The 23,198-nt window shown below is 45.1% G+C and overlaps 1 protein-coding gene across 1 annotated transcript in view; it reads right to left on the bottom strand.

Moving 5' to 3' along the window:
- Positions 1-1,955: 1,955 nt before the first annotated feature.
- The window catches only part of LOC115464154 (protein ZNF783-like), a 122,703-nt gene continuing 101,460 nt past the window's right edge, over positions 1,956-23,198 (bottom strand). Inside the window, exon 4 of the mRNA XM_030194579.1 lies at positions 1,956-2,130. Coding sequence (XP_030050439.1) covers positions 2,084-2,130 — 47 coding nt within the window. The 3' untranslated portion in view covers positions 1,956-2,083. The remainder of the gene's footprint in view (positions 2,131-23,198) is intronic.

The following is a 23,198-nucleotide window of genomic DNA, read 5'->3' as shown; positions in this document are numbered from 1 at the left end:
GCATAGAAGGAATTGGGAAAAGGAGCTGGACTTCACTTTGTCGGAGGCTTCCTGGTTGCGTCTAGAAAAGGGACTTATGAAGTCCTCTTTATCTGTTCTTTGAAGGAAAGTGCTATCAAGATATTTTATAGGTGGTACTTTACTCCGGTGAGATTACAGCACATGTTCGGTACGGAGTCGGCTCGGTGTTGGAGGGGATGCAGGGAGCTGGGGACCATGGGACATATTTGGTGGTCGTGCCCTAAGGCGCGGGCTTATTGGAGGGCAGTGCAGTCTCATCTTCAAGCTTGGGTGGGTAGATCTGTGCAGTGGCATCCTGCGGTCTTTTTGCTTGGTCAGAAACCAGAGGGACTTACTGGTAATCAATTTTCGTTGGTAAAGGGTGTCTTACATGCTGCTCACATCAACTTGGCGAAGTGCTGGAAGTCTCCTCAGGTCCCTTCGATAGTGGGGTGGATATCTAAGGTGTGGTATATATGTGAGATGGAACGCCTGACAGCGGTAAAAAAGAAAACATTGTCTAAATGGGAGATGGTGTGGGATCCTTTCGTGTCAGCTTGTACACCATAATTGGTAACTGGTTTTGAGTTTTATTGCTTGAATCAGGATTGATGAATGGTTGGGAGGGTTGTTTTTTTTTAATAGGGGTTACGGTGGGTGGGGGGGCTTTGGGGGGGGTTGAAAACACTTTCAAAATTTTTGAGGTTTGGATGCTAATCAAGGCTGCATTGAAACTGCTTCTTCTGTTTGTCTCATGTGGGAGTTGTTATACTACGCCTTATGTATTCAAGTTATGTATACATTGTTTTGTATTTTGCACTACTTCTTATGCCTTATAGGCTGTTGTATTGCCTTTTCAATGTTTAATAAAGACCTTTACAAATTAAAAAAAAAAGTGCTAAAAATACGTTTTAAAAGTATTTGCATTAAATCTAATTGCAGAATTTAGGTGCTAGGAAGTGGGATTGGTATGCTATATACTCAAATTTGCTCAAGCCATATGCAAATTAGTCCGTTTTTGGGAGGTTCTCATTTGCATATTTATGGATAAAAATTGTTGGAAATGTTTACAGCCTTAATGTTATGGCATGGCTCTGATCAAAAATGTGAAGTTTGATCCAAAAACGAAGGGTTTATCTAGTGTTTTGACTAAAAATTCCCATTAGAGTGTCTGTATGTTAATCTGCATTCAAATAGATCTCTCTGATTGGATGAGCAGCTTCTGTTAGAAAATCTGCCTGGGAATAGAGAACAGAGAGCAACTGAAGATTTAGACTGAGAACGTGCAGCTTTGAGCTCGTGTGTAAGGATTGATAGAAAGAATTGTTGTTTGATCTAAGTTGATTGAAATTATAAAAGAGTGCCTGATTTTGTGGTAAATGAGAAAGTATGAGTGAAAAGAGATTGGTGGAGATCTACAAGTTTGAGGTTTCTCTTCTGAGAAAAGGATCTGAATATTTCAGGATTACTTGAAGTTTATGAAGAATAGAAAAGGGTGAATTTCAGTTTAAGAGTGTTTAAATCCTATAAACTATATAAAAGCTAAGTGGATTTAAGTGCCTGTAAGCAAGGAAACCTTAATATTTGATGTGAAATAAATATTTGATCTGAGATAAATATTTGATATGAGATAAATGTTTGATCTGAATTATATTCTTTGGTGAAAGGGAGATAAGTTCGAAAAAGAATCTTTGGAAACTAAGAGGATTTTGCTCACATTTTGAATTAGCCAGATTAGTAACTTTACTGAGTGGAGAGGGGAATGGGTCTATGAGTGTGTGAGTGAGAGAGAGAGAGAGAGTTTGATTCCGTTGTGAATCCTCCATTTTAGGAGCTTCAAAAGGGAAGAAGTGCTCTCCACCTACATAGATAGGGCTATAAATTTGCAGTTTAATAATTTGAGTCAGGAAAATTAGAGTGTAGGAAATTTGGTTATTTTATTTTCTTTAGCTTGGCACAGTTCAGGTTCCTGCTGTAGGTAGGCAAATCCATAGTTCCACACACACTGCAGGGAGGCAGTATTTCTCCTTTTATTTTTATTTTTAGATTAAGTTTAGGAAGAAGAATCAGTGGGAGACAACTTCTAAAGAAGAGATCTCTTGGAGTCTGCAACTGGAAGTTTTCCTTCAGCTGTGAAAGAAAAATAAAACAACTGAATACAGGACATTAAGGAAGAGAGAGAGAGACAATTCACACACTTTTTCTGAAACTCCTGTTTATCACCCAAGTGAACTGAGATTGAATTTTGAAAATAAAGGAAGAAGGAGAAATCCAATTAGAATAATTATACCACTATAAGACTAAGATTTGAAAGGTTTTGGATAGTTATCCTATATAATAAAACTCACCCTCAACGTTCTGAGGACACTGACGTCACTGTCAGGTCCTCCGGGCACTTCCTTCCGGTTCGAAGCCTTCGTGGTGGTGAAGCCACCGAAAACACTGAGTTTGGGCCCCGCCCTCGCGTCAAACGGGATGATGTCGAGGGCGGATCAATGTCAGCAGATTGACGGTGGCGTGCCGAGGTCCGCAACAATGGCGGACGAAAGCCAACGGGGTGAGTAGGGAGGGGGGGAGGACCGGACAGCAACCGTGCTAGCACCCGTTTCATTGCCGCATGAAACGGGCATGTTTTACTAGTTTACCTTATAAAGTAAGCCCTGTAGGAAAGAAGCTTATAAAAATGTTTAAATGAAATACACCTAAGAAACATTCCTATTTTGAGTTGGAAATCTTTGAAGTGTTATACTTACTTGTAACTTGGTCAGGAGACTAAATGTTTGGTTAGTAAAGAAATTAGAGTGTATACTGGATCCAGTAGGGAATCAGCAGTTCTACTGGTCTAATCCTGTACAATCTAACTGAAGAGTATTTCTTTCTGTTTACCAGCACAGTCAAATAATTCCATTCCACTTAAATAAATATTTTATTGTTATATATAAGGGAGTAGTATCTGGATTCATCGTAAATCAAATTGATTCCATTCACAGGAATTCATATTCACCTTTTTGCATTCATCCGGTATTATCTTTTAAGGATGAGTTTTTATTTTATGTTCACTCTGTCTCTTGTGAGCTGAGCACAGTTAGTTCCCTCGGCTGGCACGACTACATCTTAGAGGTATTTTGATACTGTGTGAAGTCTTACCATAGACGGGTGACACTTGCACTGATGATATAATGGTGGACCCTCAAAAGGAATAGGAAATCCGACTGAAAACCCTACCCAAAGCAAATAAGCATCCCCACTATTTGCATATAGCACCAACCAATTATGCAACGCAGAAAGCTTAATGGGGGAAGGGGCCTTGCGACCCCAAACCTGGTCCACTCAGGACTCCTCCTCGCAACTACTGTCCTCGACCTGAAAACCCACTCCTTTGACACTTAAATGCAGGGTGGGTTCCATGACAATAGCTACAACAATATCGGAATCTACAGGAGGGGCGACTACACCTACCTGCATTAAATTGGAAACAAGCATTTTTTGTGAAGCTCCCCCTTGCACTGATCCCACTACGCCACACACTTCCTGCACCTGCAATTCCAGCATTAACTGACCGAAACCATCCGACTCCCCCGGTTCCTGCAAATGAGCCACTACCATATCCGGGGAATCCAGCAGGGGCCCCTGAACAAAAGGGAAAAATACCCGAAGGAGTAAAATTAGCAATCCATAAATCCACGTCACGGACACCCCAATTATCCAATTTATCCCTAGCCATACTCCTTCGAAAATGTTCATCATAGTTAAACCATGACCAGCCACCATATATTTTATAAGCTCTTAAAATTAGATCAGAATAACTTAATAATCCCGGATAAAGGGCAGGTTTCGCTGACCCCACTTGCAAAAACATGAAAACTCATCACCAATTCAGGATCGTCTTAGGGACCCTCCCTTTTTTCTTTTTAGCATCATCCTTCCCACTATCCTTCCCTGGATTACTATCCTGATCACAAGCCAAATGAGCAAATAAATCTATATATTTCCCCCGTAAAATTCGCTGACGCCATTTTGAGTAATGTAACAATCTAATGGAGCAATATTACAGAATGTATGACCCAGATGTGAACCACTAGAAAGACTTCCTAACACATTAAATCCTTCCATCTGATTGTTCACTTCACCAGACACACAATTCGCCGTCTCTATATCACAAGAAGAAGAAGAAGAAGAAGAGGAATTAATCCCTGACGAGTCCCAGGAGTCAGAAGACTTCCAAACTAGCATTGGGTCTGCCGTTACACCCCTCCTCTGTCGCTTCTCCATATCGAGCCTCCACACCACATGACACAAGCAACGCAAAGTTTTTTACTCCTTAACTTCTTCCTCAATCCCCTACCACTGACATCATTACCATGCCCATTCGCCCTTTCCACTCTCTCTCCAGCCCTACCCCCTTCTCTCAAACCTCTTCCCAACCCCTCAAATAAATCAGTTAATAACTCACCAGCATTTCTCACAGTAGAAGACCCCTCCAATGGATCCTCACAATCCACTCCACGAGCAGGAACATCAGTTCTTATCCCACTGCCCAGTGGCCTAAGTGGTATGACCGGAGTTGTCACTCCGAAAGTCTCCGTCTGCTGTTGAACAGCAGAATTCAAACGACACTGACTCTTTTTCTGTTTCTGCTGTCTGACCTTTGATGATGCTGAAGAACCCACCCCTGACACTACTCCACTCGAGCCTCCCCCAGGAGACTTGCCTGCTGACCCCTTTTTACTACTTTTACCTTTTACACACCCTTGTACCCCTCCCTTACCCAATTTCTTAGGAGCCATTATACAATAGAATAATAATAGAATAAATGGCAGAATATTCAACCCAACCCAGGTCACCCTCCCCCCACCTCTCAACTTTACCAATAGTAATAAAACATTTGGCTGATTAAATTAACCACCACCAAAACCATTAAAATAAACCCACACCTTAAAAACCCCTCTTTCAAAATCTTCCTCAATCCTTTCCAAAACACAACAGGATATCCCAGCACCCAAAAAACCCTCACAAACTTAAACCCTTGCACAGCTCACGCACACCACACACCCGTTCCAGAAGACCCCTCTTCCCTCAAATTCAGTCCCTTCACTAAACACCATTTACTCACACAACCGCAATCGCACGGTCGAATCCGGAACTGGAGTCAGCGAACTCGAAACTTAAAATTCACCCTCTGAAATATATATATATATATTTTTTTATTATTACCTTCAACAAACACCACACTAGTACTGCTTCAACAGCCTTCTCAACCGCACCGTGACTGCAGCCATGAATGCAAACCTCAGCACTCAAACCAGAACAGTGGGATTTGAACCGGCCTTCTCTGAATCCCAACACCGGTGCTCCAACCACTAGCCCAATCTACCACTCATCCACCCCACAAAATCCTAACCCCTCATCCACCCTCACCCAATGGTTTTAAACCGCCAAAAACCTTTCTGTTTGCCCACAACCACCAATCCTCACCTCCCCTTATCATCCAATCACCCTTCCTCTCCTGTTACTACCCTACCCACACTTCAACATTAACCCTCTCAACTCCGTCGTTCGTACCATTCTATCTTTTCCCTACCCTCACCTCTATTAACTATTTACCTCCCTTCCTTCTGGCTCAGTCAATGTTATTGCCCCAACAGTCTAAACTGTAGGGTCTCCATATTTACAAATGATCTAGAAATCAGAATGACAACTGAGGTTATTAAGGGATTCTTTTACAAAGCTGTGCTAGTGATTCCCATGCAGCAAATGAGAGGAAGCCCATAGGAATTGAATGGACTTCCTCTCATTTGCCGCACCGAGAATCAATAGCGCAGCTTTGTAAAAGAGGACCTAAATTTCCAGATTACACAAAACTATTCAAAGTTGTTGCTGTTTTAACAACTTTAACAACATCGGCAGATGTGTAAAATTGCAGGAAGACCTTAGGAAATTGGAAGACTGAACATCCAAATGGCAGATGAAATTTAATGTGGACAACTACAAAGTGATGCGCATTGGGAAGAATAATCCGAATCATAGTTACCTGATACTGGGGTCCACCATAGGAGTTAGCACTCTAGAATAAAATCTAAGTGTCATTGTACACAATGCACTGAAATCTTCTGCCCAGTGTGAGCTGGCAGCCAAAAAAAAAAGGAAACGGGATGCTAGGAATTATTAGGAAAAGGATGGTAAATAAGACCAAAAGTACTTTAATGTCTATTACTCCACGGTGTGACCTCACCTTGAATATTGCATTCAATTCTGGTCAATGTATCTCACAAAAGATATAGTGGAATTAGAAAAGGTTCAAAGAAGAGCAACCAAAGAGGGGCATTTTTGAAAGGGACGTCCAAGTTTTGATGAGGACGTCCTCGCAAAATGTCCCCATCCAGGGGCGGGGAAACCCGTGTTTCGAAACAAGATGGACGTCCATCTTTTGTTTTGATAATACGGTCAGGGATGCCCAAATCCTGAAATTTGGTCGTCCTTAGAGATGGTCATCCCTAGGTCTTTCCCAGTATGACAATACTTATGTACCCCTCCCCAACCCTTCACATCCTTCCCCCAGAATGTACAGTATGTCTATCCCTTAGGGTTTAGTGGGGTAGAAGTTATGCCTGGTTTATTAATAAAATAATTCTACAATAATGCCTGGTTGAGTTCTGAAATATTAACCCAAGAAAATATATCATGATATTGGAGATGGGTGGATGTGGTCCCACTTTACAAAAGTGGAGATAAGGAAGGATTGGAAAATTACAGGCCAGTAAAGCTCACTTCAGTGGTAGGAAAAATAATGGAGATGCTGCTGAAGGAATGGATAGTGATCTTCCTGGAATCCAATGGTTGAAGGATCTAAGACAATGTGGTTTTATCAAAGAAAAATCCTGCCAAATGAATGATTTTTTTTTTTGTTACATTTGTACCCCACGCTTTCCCACTCATGGCAGGCTCAATGCGGCTTACATGGGGCAATGAAGGGTTAAGTGACTTGCCCAGAGTCACAAGGAGCTGCCTGTGCCTGAAGTGGGAATTGAACTCAGTTCCTCAGGACCAAAGTCCACCACCCTCACCACTAGGCCACTCCTCCACTGATTGATTTGTCTGGGTGACCAAAGAACTGCTTAATGGATATTTCTAGATTCAATGAAGTCTACTTGCATTTCAGCAAAGCCTTTGATCCTCTGAGGAGGCGTATGAGTAAGTTGAGTGGGATGAAGTTAGGACCAAAGTATGAACTGGATTGGAAACTGGTGGTGGTAAATGGATTCATTGCATACCCTGTAGTCCTAGTCTTTTTTGAAAGGGTAAACAAACGATTCACATCTACCTGTTCCATTCCACTCATTATTTTATAGACCTCTACATATCTCCCTCAACCATCTTTTCTATAAGCTGAAGAGCCCTAGAGGGGCATAATCGAAAGTGATGCCCAAGTTTTGCTGAGGATGTCCTCGCAAAACGTCCCAGTGGAGGGGTGGGGAAACCCGTATTATCAAAATAAGATGAATTCCCATATTTTGTTTCGATAATACGGTCGGGGATGCCCAAATCTTGAAATTTAGGTTGTCCTTAGTGATGGTCGTCCCTAGACTTGGTCGTTTCTGATTTTCGGTGATAATGGAAACTAAGGACGCCCATCTCAGAAAGAACCAAATCCAAGCCCTTTGGTTGTGGGATGAGCTAGCATTCATAGTGCCATGGTCCCCCTGACATGCCAGGACACCAACCGGGCACCCTATGGGGCACTGCAGTGGACTTCATAAAATGCTCCCACGTACATAGCTCCCTTACCTTGTGTGCTGAGCCCCCCAAAACCCACTCCTCTCAACTGTACACCACTACCATAGCCCTTACAGGTGAAGGGGGGCACCTACATGTGGGTACAGTGGGTTTCTGGTTGGTTTTGGAGGGCTTACATTTACCACCACAAGTGTAACAGGTAGGGGTGGATGGGCCTGGGTCCACTTGCCTGAAGTGCATGCACCCACTAAAACTGCTCCAGGGACCTGCATACTGCTGTGATGGAGCTGAGTATGACATTTGAGGCTGGCATAGAGACTGGCACAAAATATTTTTAAAGATTTTTTTTTAGGGTGGGAGGGGGTTAGTGACCACTGGGAGAGTAAGGGGAGGTCATCCCTGATTCCCTCCGGTGGTCATCTGGTCAGTTAAGGCACTTTTTTGTACCTTGGTCGTAAGAAAAACAGGACCAGGTAAAGTCTTCCAAATGCTCATCAGGGATGCCCTTTTTTTACCATTATGGGTCGACACCCATGCGTTAGGCACATCCCAGTCCCGTCTTCGCTACGCCTCCGACACGCCCCCGGGAACTTTGGTCATCCCTGCAACGGAAAGCAGTTGGGGACGCCCAAAATCGGCTTTCCATTATACCGATTTGGACGACCCTGTGAGAAGGACAGGGTCGTCCGATTTGTGTCGAAAGCTGGGCATCCTTCTCTTTCGAAAATAAGCCTGCTAGTCACTTTAGCCTTTCCTCATAGTCATCTGCCATTTAGATGCCCAGTCTCCCAGTCTCGTAAGGTCCTCTTGTAATTTTTCACAATCCTCTTGTGATTTAACAACTTAGAATAACTTTGTGTCATCAGCAAATTTAATTACCTCACTAGTTACTCCCATCTCTAGATCATTTGTAAATATGTTAAAAAGCAGCGGTCCCAGCATCGTCCCCTGGGGAACCCCACTATCTACCCTTCTCCTTTGAGAATACTGACCATTTAACCCTACTGTTTGTTTTATTTATTTTTTATATTTCAATGGTTTTTATTGATGACAAAACAAAAAGAACAATTCTACCAAAACATGGCAGTCAATACAATCTTACAAAACCTAGTGGGAGAACACTTCATAAATACTGCAATACTTACAGTCATCAACTTTTTATAGAATCCTAACTCCCTCCCTCCCCCCACCCGTTGCCCATGCTTGACAGTTGTATTAAAGTTTAACCCTATAATTTTACCATAAACCTGTTTATGTTAACTATTATAAAACCATATACATAAGTACATAAGTAATGCCACACTGGGAAAAGACCAAGGGTCCATCGAGCCCAGCATCCTGTCCACGACAGCAGCCAATCCAGGCCAAGGGCACCTGGCAAGCTTCCCAAACGTACAAACATTCTATGCATGTTATTCCTGGAATTTTGGAGTTTTCCAAGTCCGTTTAGTAGCGGTTTATGGACTTGTCCTTTAGGAAACCGTCCAACCCCTTTTTAAACTCTGCTAAGCTAACCGCCTTCACCACTTTCTCCGGCAACGAATTCCAGAGTTTAATTACACGTTGGGTGAAGAAAAAATTTCTCCGATTTGTTTTAAATTTACTACACTGTAGTTTCATCGCATGCCCCCTAGTCCTAGTATTTTTGGAAAGCGTGAACAGACGCTTCACATCCACCTGTTCCACTCCACTCATTATTTTATATACCTCTATCATGTCTCCCCTCAGCCGTCTCTTCTCCAAGCTGTATAGCCCTAGCCTCCTTAGTCTTTCTTCATAAGGAAGTCGTCCCATCCCCGCTATCATTTTAGTCGCCCTTCGCTGCACCTTTTCCAATTCTACTATATCTTTCTTGAGATGCGGCGACCAGAATTGAACACAATACTCAAGGTGCGGTCGCACCATGGAGCGATACAACGGCATTATAACATCCTCACACCTGTTTTCCATACCTTTCCTAATAATACCCAACATTCTATTCGCTTTCCTAGTCGCAGCAGCACACTGAGCAGAAGGTTTCAGCGTATTATCGACGACGACACCCAGATCCCTTTCTTGGTCCGTAACTCCTAACGTGGAACCTTGCATGACATAGCTATAATTCGGGTTCTTTTTTCCCACATGCATCACCTTGCACTTGCTCACATTAAACGTCATCTGCCATTTAGCCACCCAGTCTCCCAGTCTCGTAAGGTCCTCTTGTAATTGTTCACAATCCTGTCGCGATTTAACAACTTTGAATAACTTTGTGTCATCAGCAAATTTAATTACCTCGCTAGTTACTCCCATCTCTAAATCCAGGAGTGTTCACTTACCCTCCCTCCTTATAATAAAATCTCTTATCTCCCCTTCCACAACCCACAGGGTCTGGACTCTTATAACCCCATGAGCCCATAGCCAAAAGATACTGGGAAAGGTTCAATCAAGCATTGTAATTATTACTCTATTAGCATTACCCCAAATCTAATATGTTCCTTCCCCTCTCTCCCTAACCGTCCTTTGTCTTCCCTCTTAACCTGGAATCTGTTTTATTTATTTATTTATTACACTTGTATCCCACATTTTCTCACCTATTTGCAGGCTCAATGTGGTTTACAGAGACCTGTTATGGCGTCGCCATGCCAGTGTAAGAGTACAGTTGTTGTTACAAAGAAGTCAAGGAGAGACAAGAAGATTTAATCAAGCCGTTATAGAGAAATACATTCTGAATAAAGGTAGATAGGTTATGTTGGTTATGTGTTTTCGTGGTAGGCTTTGTTAAAGAGATAGGTCTTCAGAGATTTGCGGAAGTTAGTTAATTCGTTAATCGTTTTCAAGTGAGTTGGAAGTGCATTCCACAGCTGCGTACTCATATAGGAGAAGCTGGTCGCGTGTGTTAGTTTATATTTTACTCCTTTGCAGCTGGGGAAGTGGAGGTTGAGAAAGGTGTGGGAAGATCTTTAAGCATTTCTGGGTGGCAGGTCCACGAGGTCTAGCATGTAGGTTGGAGCATCTCCGTAAATGATTTTATGGGCAGTCGTGCAGATCTTGAACGCGATATGTTCTTTAAGTGGGAGCCAGTGTAGTTTCTTAGGGATTTCGCACTTTCATATTTTGTTTTACCAAAAATGAGTCTGGCAGCGGTGTTATGGGCTGTTTGAAGTTTCTTGATGGTTTGTTCTTTACAGCCAGCGTAAAGTGTATTGCAATAGTCCAGGTGACTTAGAACCATTGACTGAACCAAGTTCTGAAAAATGGCTCTTGGAAAGAAAGGTTTTACTCTTTTGAGTTTCTACATGGAGTGGAACATTTTCTTAGTTGTATTCTTCACTTGATTTTCAAGTGTAAGATTTCGGACAATGGTGACTCCCAGAATTTTCAAATTGTTTGCGACGGGGAGGGAGAGGTTTGGGGTGGTTATGGTGGTGAAGTTGTTTGTATTATGTTGTTTTTAATCCACAATAGGACACTACCTCCTATCCTATGACTTTCCAATTTCCTCTGGAGTCTTTCATGAGGTATTTTGGCAAATGCCTTTGAAAATCCAAATACACAATATCGTCCGGCTCACCATTAACCACATGTTTGTTCACCCCTTCAAAGAAATATAATAGATTGAAGAGGCAAGATTTCTCTTCACTAAATTCATGTTAACTTTCCAGCTTATAAATGTATTAAGTTATGTCCAATAAAAAAGGTATCATCTTATTTTCTTTTCCATGTTTTATTTTGTTTGATTTCTATTGATAACCTGAACAGCTTATAATCGAAAGTAATCGCCGGCTATTTCCCGACACAAATCGGGATATGCCTGGCGATTTCGCAAAAGCGGCGAAAAGCGTATAATCGAAAGCTACATTTCTGATAGCTTTGAAGGGGGCATGTCGCCAGCGAAGCGAAGGCGGGACATGGGTGGGCATGGGCGTGGCTACCAGATAGCCGGCTTTCGCCGATAATGGAAAAATAAAACCCGGCGATAAGCAGTATTTCGCCGGGTTTACTTGGGCCATTTTTTTTCACGACCAAGCCTCAAAAAGGTGCCCCAACTGACCAGATGACCACCGGAGGGAATGGGGGATGACCTCCCCGTACTCCCCCAGTGGTCGCCAACCCCCTCCCACACTAAAAATATTACAATACAAACCTTTTTTGCCAGCCTGTATGCCAACCTCAAATGTCATACCCAGCACCCTGACAGCAGTATGCAGGTCCCTGGAACAGTTGTTGTTGGGTGCAGTGGACTGCAGAAAGGCACAGCCAGGCCCCCCCCTCTACCTGTTCCACTTGTGGTGGGTAATGGTGACCCCTCCCAAACCCCCCAAAACCCACTGTACCCACATGTAGGTCCCCCCCTTCAGCCCTTAGGGCTAGGGTAATGGTGTACACTTGTGGGCAGTGGGTTTTGGGGGGGATTTGGGGGACTCAGCACACAAGGGAAGGGTGCTATGCACCTGGAAGCTAAATTGGTTGTTTATAAAAGATGTTTTAAGTGCCCCCTAGGGTGCTCGGTTGGTGTCCTGGCATGTGAGGGGACCAGTGCACTACAAATGCTGGCTCCTCTCACGGCCAAATGCCTTGGATTTCGCCGGGTTTGAGTTCGCCGCCATTTTTTTCCATTATCGCGGAGAAACAAAACCGGCGATCTCAAACCCGGCGAAATCCAAGGCATTTCGCCGGGCTACACCGTATTATCGAAAAAAAAATGGCCGGCCATCTTTTTTGAAAATACGGTTCCAGCCAGCTGATGCGCCGCCGCTAAAATAGATCGCCGGTGACGTTCGATTATTCCCCTCTTTGTCTCAATAATCCATGCTTTTGAATATGCTCTGTAATTTTTTTTCTTTACAATAGTCTCTACCATTTTGCCCAGCATTGACATCAGGGTCACAGGTCTATAATTTCCCAGATCTTCCCTGGAACCTTTTTAAAAAATTGGCGTTACATTGGCCACCCTCCAATCTTCCGGTACCACTCTCGATTTTAAAGATAAATTAGAGAGATGTGGTAGCAGTGTTAGTCCACTTCTTAAGGCAGTCAATAGAAATAGAATAAAATTAAACATAGAAAAGAAAAGAAAATAAGATGAACCGGTTCCAAGATGGAGCTTTGACCACACGCACCTGAATTTGCTCTGAGAGGAAGGTGCAGGTTTTTGCTTCTTTCGCGGCCTTCGACCCGTCGATTATGATGGGGAAGCGGAGGGGAAAGGTGAAGGAGGTCCCCTCAACTCCTGGAACCTTTTCGTCGATGAAACAAACAATGCTGCAGTTTCCAAAGATGCAAACAGGACCTTCGAGTACTTCAACTCCTTCTGCAGCTATCGACGCGCAGGCGTCAATGGAGAACGGAGACGGGGTTTCTTTGAGCCCCGTGGAATGCACGGCACCACAACAGTGGCGTACCTAGGGTAGTTGACACCCGGGGCCGGTCATTTTTTAACACCCCCCCCCCCAAATCCAGTACTAGGCATGCCGAGAATACAAAACACTCAGGACCTATAGAGCAATTCTACCATACCATAAGCAGTAATTTCTACAAGTCACACAAGGAAAAGGAAAGCATCTTAAACACTACAGTGAGCACTAGAACATCAATTCACCTATTGTAAAACGAAACCAGACAGAATAGTACAGATCGTCGATCCTGCACAGTCAATGCCAATTGAAAGCCATGTCTTTTTCACAAACACAGATACACCCTAATCCACTATAGAATAAGTAATCATAAACTTTCTATTTAGACAAAAATTAAACTGAACCCCCAATGCCAGACTCTGCATACAATGCAACACCACAGAAACAGAAACTGTCCCCTAGTACTGTGCAAAATATAAAGACAGCAGATGTAAATTTGAAAAAAACTAACAAGTACCAATCACCACTTTACAAATTAACAAATAGAAATAAAACAAATATAGAAAGTAAAATAATACCATTTTATTGGACTAATACATTTAGCTTTCAGAGGCCAAAACCTCCGTCCTCGGGTCAGTACAGTATAGTGCGGTTACAGTATCCTATCCTGACCTGAGGAAGGGGGTTTTGTTCTCCGAAAGTTAGTCAAAATGTATTAAAATTAGTCCAATAAAAAGATTACCTTATTTACATGTTCTATTATAAACATTTAACACATCTACAATACTTTATCCTAAAGCAAAAAAAAAATATATATATATTTTATTTACAGTTTGTTGTCTCTGGTTTCTTCTTTCCTCATCTTCTTTTCACCGTCTTCCTTCCATCCAGCATCTGTCTTCACTCTCTCTCTCTTTCTGCCATCCAGTGTCTGCCCTCTCTGCCGTCCCTTCCATCCACTGCCTGCCCTTTCTCTCTGCCCCTTCAATCCACCATTTGCCCTCCCTCTCCCATCCATCCAAGGTCTGCCCTCCCTCTCGCTCCCCCTTCCATCTAGGATCTGTCTCCTCTCTCTCTCTGCCCCTTTTTTCAGCCCCCAGTTCCAGCCCCCTTCTCCCCTCTGAACACCCCCACCCCAGTCCCCTTCTCCTCTCCTCTTCTCCTGTCTGACCCCCACCACAGTCCCCTTCTCCCCTCCCCTGTCTGAGACCCCCACCCCAGTCCCCTTTTCTCCTCTGAACATCCCCACCCCAGTCCCCTTCTCCCCTCCCCTTCCCTTCTCCCCTCTGAGATCCCCACCCCAGTCCCCTTCTCCCCTCCCCTTTTCCCCTCTGAACACCCCCACCCCAGTCCCCTTCTCCCCTCTGAGATCCCCACCCCAGTCCCCTTCTCCCCTCCCCTGTCTGAGATCCCCACCCCAGTCCCCTTCTCCCCTCTGAACACCCCCACCCCAGTCCCCTTCTCCCCTCCCCTTCCCCCGTCTGAGACCCCCACCCCAGTCCCCTTCTCCCCACCCCAGTCCCCTTCTCCCCTCCCCTTTTCCCCTCTGAACACCCCCACCCCAGTCCCCTTCTCCCCTACCTTTCCCTTCCCTTCTCCCCTCTGAGATCCCCACCCCAGTCCCCTTCTCCCTTCTGAGATCCCCACCCCAGTCCCCTTCTCCCCTCTGAACACCCCCACCCCAGTCCCTTTCGCCCCTCTCCTTCCCCACCTCAGTCCCGTTAAAACCGGCGAAGCAGCGTCGCAGGCAGCGCCTCGTGCCCTGCTTGTAAAAAAAAAAATCAAATCTCCTTCCTTCTCCTCGTCTTGATGTCTTGACGTCGACTCGGGCCTTCCAATCAAATTGATTGGAAGGCCCAAGTCGACGTCAAGACGTCAAGATGAGGAGGAGAAGGAAGGAGATTTGATTTTTTTTTTTTTTACAAGCAGGGCGCGAGGTGCTGCCTGCGACGCTGCTTCGCTGGTTTTTTTAATGTGCGGCGCCGCGGGAACGGCCACGGGAGGCGGCGGGAGCGGAGCACCCCCCACCCACTGGCACCCGGGGCGGACCGCCCCCACCGCCCCCTCCTTGGTACGCCACTGCACCACAACAACTGGGGAGTGAGCTGTTTGCAGTAGCCCAAGCAGAAAAGGACACCGGAGGGGTGAAACCAGAGCTGCAAGAGGGGCAGACTACAGCGAATACGAGCGGGACCCAGGACCAAGAGACCGACTTTGTTGGCCTCGAAGGTATTACCTCAGGACATAGTGTCCAAACTTTCGCGTTGTGAGGCCCTGCCACACTCCCCTTTACCAACAAGTGGTATAACCAAACCAGCTGTTGTGACGCTTGAGTCACTATGGGATATGGTTTACAGCACACACTCCTCTATGCAAATTATGATTAAAGAAAATACAGACGATATTAAAGTTCTTTCAGAAGCCGTTCTGATGCAGGCACAGGTGACTGCGCAGCAGTCCTTTAAAATGGAAAAAGTGGAATCTAAAATTCTAGAAATGGGGACTTTAGAAACAGCCTTGGTTAAGGATAACAATTTTCTTCATAAACGTTTGGAATACCTGGAGAACCAGGCTAGAAGACTTAATCTAAGGTTTCTTAATTTCTCCAAGTCTCCTCTAATTCCTCCTTTGGAGATGGTGAGAAAATATATGACTGAGATTCTAGGGATGGATAAAGACTCACTGCCTCCTATTACGCATGCCCAATACATCTGGAACCCCAAGTGGAAGGTAAGAGAATCCCCTTTACAACCAATGGGAGAAGCAATGAATCTTACTTCCTTCCTGGAAAACTCGTTGGAAGTTATTACTCATAGGACTACTATGTTGGTCACCTTTGTGTTTTGGCGCCAGACCGGAATGCTGTTCTAAGACTTTCCTTAAGACACTTAGAAAGACTGTTTATGGGTTCAAAAATTAGAATTTTTCCTGATCTCTCTAAGCCAACGCAGATGAGACGGAGGGCCTTTTTGGCGCTGCGCCCCAGAGTCGAGGCTGTAGGAGCGAGTTTTGTTTTACGTTTTCCTTGCATTTGTAATGTATTGCTAGAGACTAAACAGTATCAGATTATGGACCCAAAGCAGCTTAAACATTTTCTAGATGCAAAAGTTGAAGTGAATGTTGTATGCCCTCCCTGAATAGCAGGCTGGAGTTAGATTTATAGAGGTAGCAATTGTGTTGTTGTTGTTTTTTTCTTCTTCTTTTCCTTTTTAGTGTATTTCTAAAGTCTTGGAACCAGATTTTCTTAAATTGTGGACGAAAGATCTAAATTCTTTTTCTTTAATAATTCTTTTCCCTGTAAATTTAATGCGGATTGCAATGTCTCATTGTTTTGTAAGATTTTATAAAATTTGAATAAAGGATTAAAAAAAAAAAAGAAAAGAAAAGAAGATGATACCTTTTTTATTGGTCTAAGTTAATACATTTTTTGATTACCTTTCGAAGGTAGCCCTTCTTTATCAGATCAGAAATAAGCAAATTTTGATAAGTAACAGCATATGTAAGTGAAACATCAAAGTATTTCAGTGACAGTGAGAAAGAATGAGGGAGGGGTGGGCTAGGTGAGAAACAGAGAGGGCTGAGAGGATGAGGGACAGGGAGATATGTATGGTGATCAGAGGGTGGCAAAGCAGTGAAATTTCATGGTTTATAATGGGCTAGAAAACCCAGTTCTTTGTTAAGGCCTGTCTGGTGAGTGTCAAAATATTTCATCATTTTGACTTCAAAGGTCTTGCGTTCCTGTATTGTTTTAAAGTTTCCTTTAAGTATTCTTAACATAAAATCATTAGTACAGTGTTCTGGTTTTGTAAAGTGCTGTCCCACAGAGGTAACATCCTGGTTGGCACTGGCATTTTTCATATGATGTCTATGTAAATTAAATCCCTTCTTCAGCATCTGGCTTGTTTCTCCGATATAGCACCCTTTGTCACATTTTTTACATTGGATGACATATAGTACATTGGAAGATGAGCATGTGAAGGATTCCTTTATGTTGAATATTTTTCCTTTGTGAATGACTGCGAGTGAAATGTTTTGGCATAGTTTGCAGCTGGATATATTGCAAGGATGTGTGCCATTATCTTCTTTTTGAGTCTGTGTTGGGAGTTTACTTCTGATTAGCTTGTGTTTTAAGTTGGGTGGCTGTCGGAAGGCCAGCACTGGTGGGGATGGGAATATCTCTTTCAGTAATTCATCCTCCTGTGTTCTCATTTCACCTTTTTGGTTGATGATGATTTTGTACCCAGTCATCTTAAATTGTAGCAATATATGGATGCTATTCAATTCTGGATGAAAAGTAACAGATTAGCTTTAAATTATGACAGAAATTATGCTTATCAGTTGGGCGGGTGGTAGTCAGGTTAGTGCAATACAGCTCCAAAGCTGTTTTGGTGTCTGTTAAACATCAGATTGTTAGTCTTGAAGTTATACTAGATTCACATTTGAATTTTAAATGTAACCACACCTCCAATAGTGGAATGTTCACCTTACTTCACCTTAAACAGTTACCTCAGGTGAACATCATCAAAACGGAGATCAGAGTACATACATGCAAAACTAACCATGCCAGCCTAATCCTGTGAATAGGAGGAGAAATTATCTAAATGATTTTAATTCAGAGACAAGTATTATATTTCAACCATGAATTAAATTTATTTTTAATTTCTCAACAGTTTAGTTTAACTATTCTCAAACAGGCATGTTTGTTCTTGTACAGGTTATACATAAACCTCTAAAGTGAAATCTCACCACAATATTCACAGACATCTAACAGCACATTGTCAGATAAGTATATTTTGGTTTAGTAGGAATTAAAAAAAAACAAAAAAAAACATTAACTTGATTAAACATATATGCAACTCTGGAATTTGATTCTTTGTGATTATCTTCATATTTTTCAGGTAGCACCACCTCACCATACCGCAAAATTGCTAAGTATATATTTTTTGCCTTATTTTTATTCCCACTATATTTTTCTAAGTTATTTTTTCTTTTACTTCCTGTAGAAACATAGGGGCCCGAAGGCGGAAGTGGTCAGTAGACCACCAGGGCACTAGTAGGTAAGGGGATGGGAGCAGGGGCGTATCTGCGTGGGGCCTCAGGGGCCTGGGCCCCCGCAGATTTCGCCCTGGACCCCCCTACCGCTGCCAACCCTCCCCCTCCGTTGCTCGCCTACCTTCGCTGGCGGGGGACCCCAACCCCCGCCAGCCGAGGTCCGCGTCCTCCTGCCGCTGCCGGCTGCCTTTGGTCCTTTCATTTTTCCACTGAAGCTGGCGCCGACGAAAGTTTCTTTTGAGTCTGACGTCGCTGCACGTTGTACGTGCAGGACGTCAGACTCAGAAATAGCTTCATTCTGTTTCTGAGTCTGACGTCCTGCACGTACAACGTGCAGCGACGTCAGACTCAAAAGAAACTTTCGTCGGCGCCAGCTTCAGTGGAAAAATGAAAGGACCTCGGCTTGGCTGGCGGGGGTTGGGGGTCCCCCGCCAGCTGACGGAATTCTTTTAAAGGCAGCCGGCAGCGGCAGGAGGACGCGGACCTCGGCTGGCGGGGGTTGGGGTCCCCCGCCAGCGAAGGTAGGCGAGCAACGGAGGGGGAGGGTTGGCAATGGCAGCGGCTGGGGGGAGGGGGATCGGCAATGGCGGGGGGGGGGCTATAATGTGCCCCCTCACTCTGGCCCTGGCCCCCCCTACCGCCGCAGTTCAGATACGCCCCTGGATGGGAGTAGAGGTCAGTGTATCCCCCACACCAGTAAACTAAATGGAAAAAAAATCACCAAGAAGCCATCCGTTTTCAATTTGCCCCTCTGCAAACTTCCTTCCCAGCGCACTGTTAGACAAGATGTAGGAGTCATGGCAGCTCCCTGGATAACGTGTCACAACATCCCGGATCCTGAGGTTTGCATCGCACACCGCTTGCACATTCAGCGAGTACCCCATCTTGCGGTTTCGGTACTGCATTTCTTGATCCGCAGGCGGGGTCAAGGCAACATGTGTGCAGTCAATAGCTCCCAGGACATTGGGTATGCCAGCAATCTTGTAGAAGTCCTGCTTGACCCTCCTCTGCTCTGCTGCCCCTGTGGGAAAAGCAATGTGCTTGCGAACACATTTTTTCAGGGCGCGCAGAACCTGAAACATAGTGCAAAGGAGTGTATTGGGTCATGCAGGTTTTATACAGTAAAGGTATGAGAAGGGGGTGTAACAAAGGTGGAGGAGGGAAGAGAGGTGTTGGAGGGCAGAGATGAGGAGAGGGTTTAGCAAAATTAGGAGTAGTACCTGGGCTAGATGTCTTGAAACAGTTGCCTGGTCCACGCCGCTGTTACCCCCTAAAACATGCTGGAATGTCCCTGTGGCAAAGAACTGCAGAACAGTCAGCAGCTTTACCAGGCCAGGTACTGCATGAGATCTAGCAGTGGTTGGGTCGATTTCATCTCTAATTTCATGGTATAGCTCATATATAGCTGTTCTGGACAATCAGCTGTCTCTTTTCCAAGTTGAAGATCCCTAACTTATTTAGCTTTTTCTCATACAAGAAGAGTTCCATCCAGGGGCGTATCTGCGTGGGGCCACAGGGGCTTGGGCCCCCGCAGATTTCGCCCTGGACCCCCCTACCGCCGCCAACCCTCCCCCGCCGTTGTTGTCGCCTACCTTTGCTGGCGGGGGACCCCAACCCCCGCCAGCCGAGGTCCGCTTCCTCCTGCCGCTGCCGGCTGCCTTTAAAAGAATTCCTTCAGCTGGCGGGGGACCCCCAACCCCCGCCAGCCAAGCCGAGGTCCTTTCATTTCTTCCACTGCAGACTGCAAAGCTGGCGCCGAAAGTTTCTTCTGAGCTTTGCAGACTGCAGTGGAAGAAATGAAAGGACCTCGGCTTGGCTGGCGGGGGTTGGGGGTCCCCCGCCAGCTGAAGGAATTCTTTTAAAGGCAGCCAGCAGCGGCAGGAGGAAGAGGACCTCGGCTGGTGGGGGTTGGGGTCCCCCGCCAGGAAAGGTAGGCGACAGCAACGGCAGGGGGAGGTTGGCAATGGTGGCGGCGGGGGGGGGGGGGGCTATAATGTGCCCCCTCACTCTGGCCCTGGCCCCCCCCTACCGCTGCAGTTCAGATACGCCCCTGGTTCCATCCCTTTGATATGTTTGGTTGCTCTTATTTGAACCTTTTCTATTTTTGCTATATCTTTTTTGAGATACGGCAGCCAGAATTTAATGCAATACTCAAGGTAAGGTCACACCACAGAGTGATACAGAGGCATTATAACATTCTTGGTCTTATTTACTGTTCTTTTCCTAATAATTCCTAGCATCCTGTTTGCTTTTTTTGTCAAAACATAGTAACATAGTAGATGACGGCAGAAAAAGACCTGCACGGTCCATCCAGTCTGCCCAACAAGATAAACTCATATGTATACCTTACCTTGATTTGTATCTGTCATTTTCAGGGCACAGACCGTATAAGTCTGCCCAGCACTAGCCCTGCCTCCCAACCACCGGCTCTGGCACAGACCGTATAAGTCTGCCCAGCACTGAAGGAGGTCAGTCTGAACATTTGTGGGAGGTTGTCAGAGTGTTGGTGTCTGACAAGCGAGGGTGGTGAAAATGCCTCTATCTCCTAGGCAGTAAGAGAAAGGAGAAGAGGAATTGACTGAACCACAGGTTTATCCCAAGTCATTAACTAATTCTAAAACTGAATGGTTATGGAGCTTTGAGTGTGGGAGAAGTGAAACAAGGTGCCCAGGGACTAGCAGCTGTAATACAGCAGGCAGACTGGTTTTCTCTGATACCGTTGGGGAAATAGTACTGTGAATAATCACTTGTTACAAATAAGCAAAAGCAGTTCTCCTAAGGTGATGGATTAGCCCCAATTGTGTGGGTGAAAAAGGACAGCACGGAGAGGTGTCGAGGGGAGAGCGGACAGCACTGAGAGGTGTCGAGACAAGAGCGGACAGCACGAAGAGGTGCCTGCTGACAATATGTTATCTTGTGGCTGGTTATTATTAATGGTACTTAAGGCCATCTGATTCACTACGGTCTCTTTGACATTCTTACTTACAAGGAACTTTTTCTTCCCAGTTTGGCTGATATCCTCAAAAGATACCTTATCCTGAACCATGCGTTTTTGAGCGACTGTTGGCCTTCCCCCCATTTTTCTAGTTTAAAAGCTGTTCTAGTTCCTTTTTAAATATTGACGTCAGCAGCCTGGTCCCACCCTGGTTAAGGTGAAGCCCATCAGATCAGAATAGGCTCTCCCTTCCCCAGAATGCTGCCCAGTTCCTGACAAATGCAAAACCCTCATCCCCGCACCATCGTCTCATCCACGCATTGAGACTCCAGATCTCTTCCTGTTGCTTGGGCCCTGTGCGTGGAACAGGTAGTATTTCAGAAAATGCTACCTTAGAGGATCTGGATTTGAGCTTCCTTCCTAAAAGCCTAAATTTGGCTTCCAGAACCTCTCTCCCACATTTTCCTACGTCGTTGGTACCCACGTGTACCCTGACGGCCGGCTCCTCCCCAGCACTATAAAATCTTGTCTAGGTGCCGTGTAAGGTCCGCCACCTTCACACCAGGCAGGCAAGTCACCAGGCGACCCTCACGTCCACCAGTCACCCAGCTATCTACACGCCTGATGATTGAGGGCCAGATGCACCAAACTTAACGAGCCATTAACGAGCAAGTAGTAAACCCTGGCATGCACTAAAGGCTTCTCCGAGCCATTTTCCGATCACGGTAGCAGCTAACAAATCCGGCACAAAGGTGAGCAGCAGCCAGGAGGGAGAGCAGCGCACAGCCTCTCAGTCAATCACAGCGCGTTTAGCTGACACCAGTGACAGCTCAACGCGCTGTGATTGGCTGAGAGAGACCTGGAGGAGGGAGCTGTGCCTTCTTTTTGGATCCCGGACTAGAGGCTCGATCTCTCCCATTACAGCAGCCGCTGACAGGCTGAAAGTTCTGGGCAGCCGACTGAATCACACACGGAGGGAGGAAGGGAGGGATCAAGCGAGAGAAAGAGACCATCACAGACGGGGAGGGAGCGGGGCAAGGAGTAGTCACAGAGATAAAGAGACGGTGCTGGGGGGCAGCTAATACACGTCGCTAAGGAATCGGTAAGCAACGAGCATTAACGATTGTTTTAGTGCATCTTCCTATGAGTCTCCAACTACAACGGCGGTTCTGTCTTTTCCCCTGTGGGCTGTAAAGAGACATATCCTCAGTGCGAGAGGCTAATACATCCTCTGGTGGGCAGGTCCTGGGTACAGGAGTACTTCCTACTTCACCAGGGCAATGCTCTCCTTCTAGGAGACCTCTCTCCTCCGAAGTAGCACAGGGGCTACCCGGCTGGAGGTGGGACATCTCTACAATATCCCTGTACGTCTCATCTATGTACTGTTCTATCTCCCTCATCTCTACCAAGTCTTGTACTCTAGCCTCGAGAGAACGGACCTGCTCTCTGAGAGCTAGGAGTTCTTTGCACCGGGCACACACATATGACTTCACACCAACTGGGAGATAATCATACATGTGACACTCAGTGCAAAAGACTGGGTAGCACCCCTCTCGCTGCTGGACTACTGACTCCATCTCATTAATATATGAGTATTTCAATATATTAAAACAAGCTACAAAATGAAGGATGTTGAATAGACAAAGTGTCTTTAGGATTTTAATATGATGTATTTTGTTGTTTGTGATTACTGTTTGGATATACTGAATGTATTGAGACTTTGTGGGAGCAGCACTTGCTTATTACCTTAATTAGAACCCTGACTATAAATGAAGAGCTGCCTCAGGGGCGGGTGGGCAGAGTAAACCAGATCCCTCCTGGAATCCTATCTATTAAGGTACGTTACTCAGAGAACTCCCAGTCAGCCCAGCCCCCAAACACAGGAATCACAGTTTTTAGCTTTGGAGTAGGGCTGAAGGAGAAAGGGGGGGGGGGGGGGGGGGCAGTGCCAGGGCCTTTGGTGGCTGAAGATGTGTGTGTGTAGAGAAAGAAAGAAAGAAAGAAAGAAAGCTGTGCAGAGCCATGTGCTTCTGCTTTATATACTTCAAGAACAGAAAGGGATCAAATAACCTCTTCCCTTCCCAGCCAAACTCCAGTTTAATTTCCTGATGCAAGGAAGGTGACCATTTTCATAGGTTCTACTC

This window comes from Microcaecilia unicolor, chromosome 1 (assembly GCF_901765095.1).
Source record: "Microcaecilia unicolor chromosome 1, aMicUni1.1, whole genome shotgun sequence".
Taxonomy (NCBI): Eukaryota; Metazoa; Chordata; class Amphibia; order Gymnophiona; family Siphonopidae; genus Microcaecilia; species Microcaecilia unicolor.
Note: the sequence above shows the minus strand (reverse complement) of the source record. Positions and strands in the feature narration are given on the sequence as shown.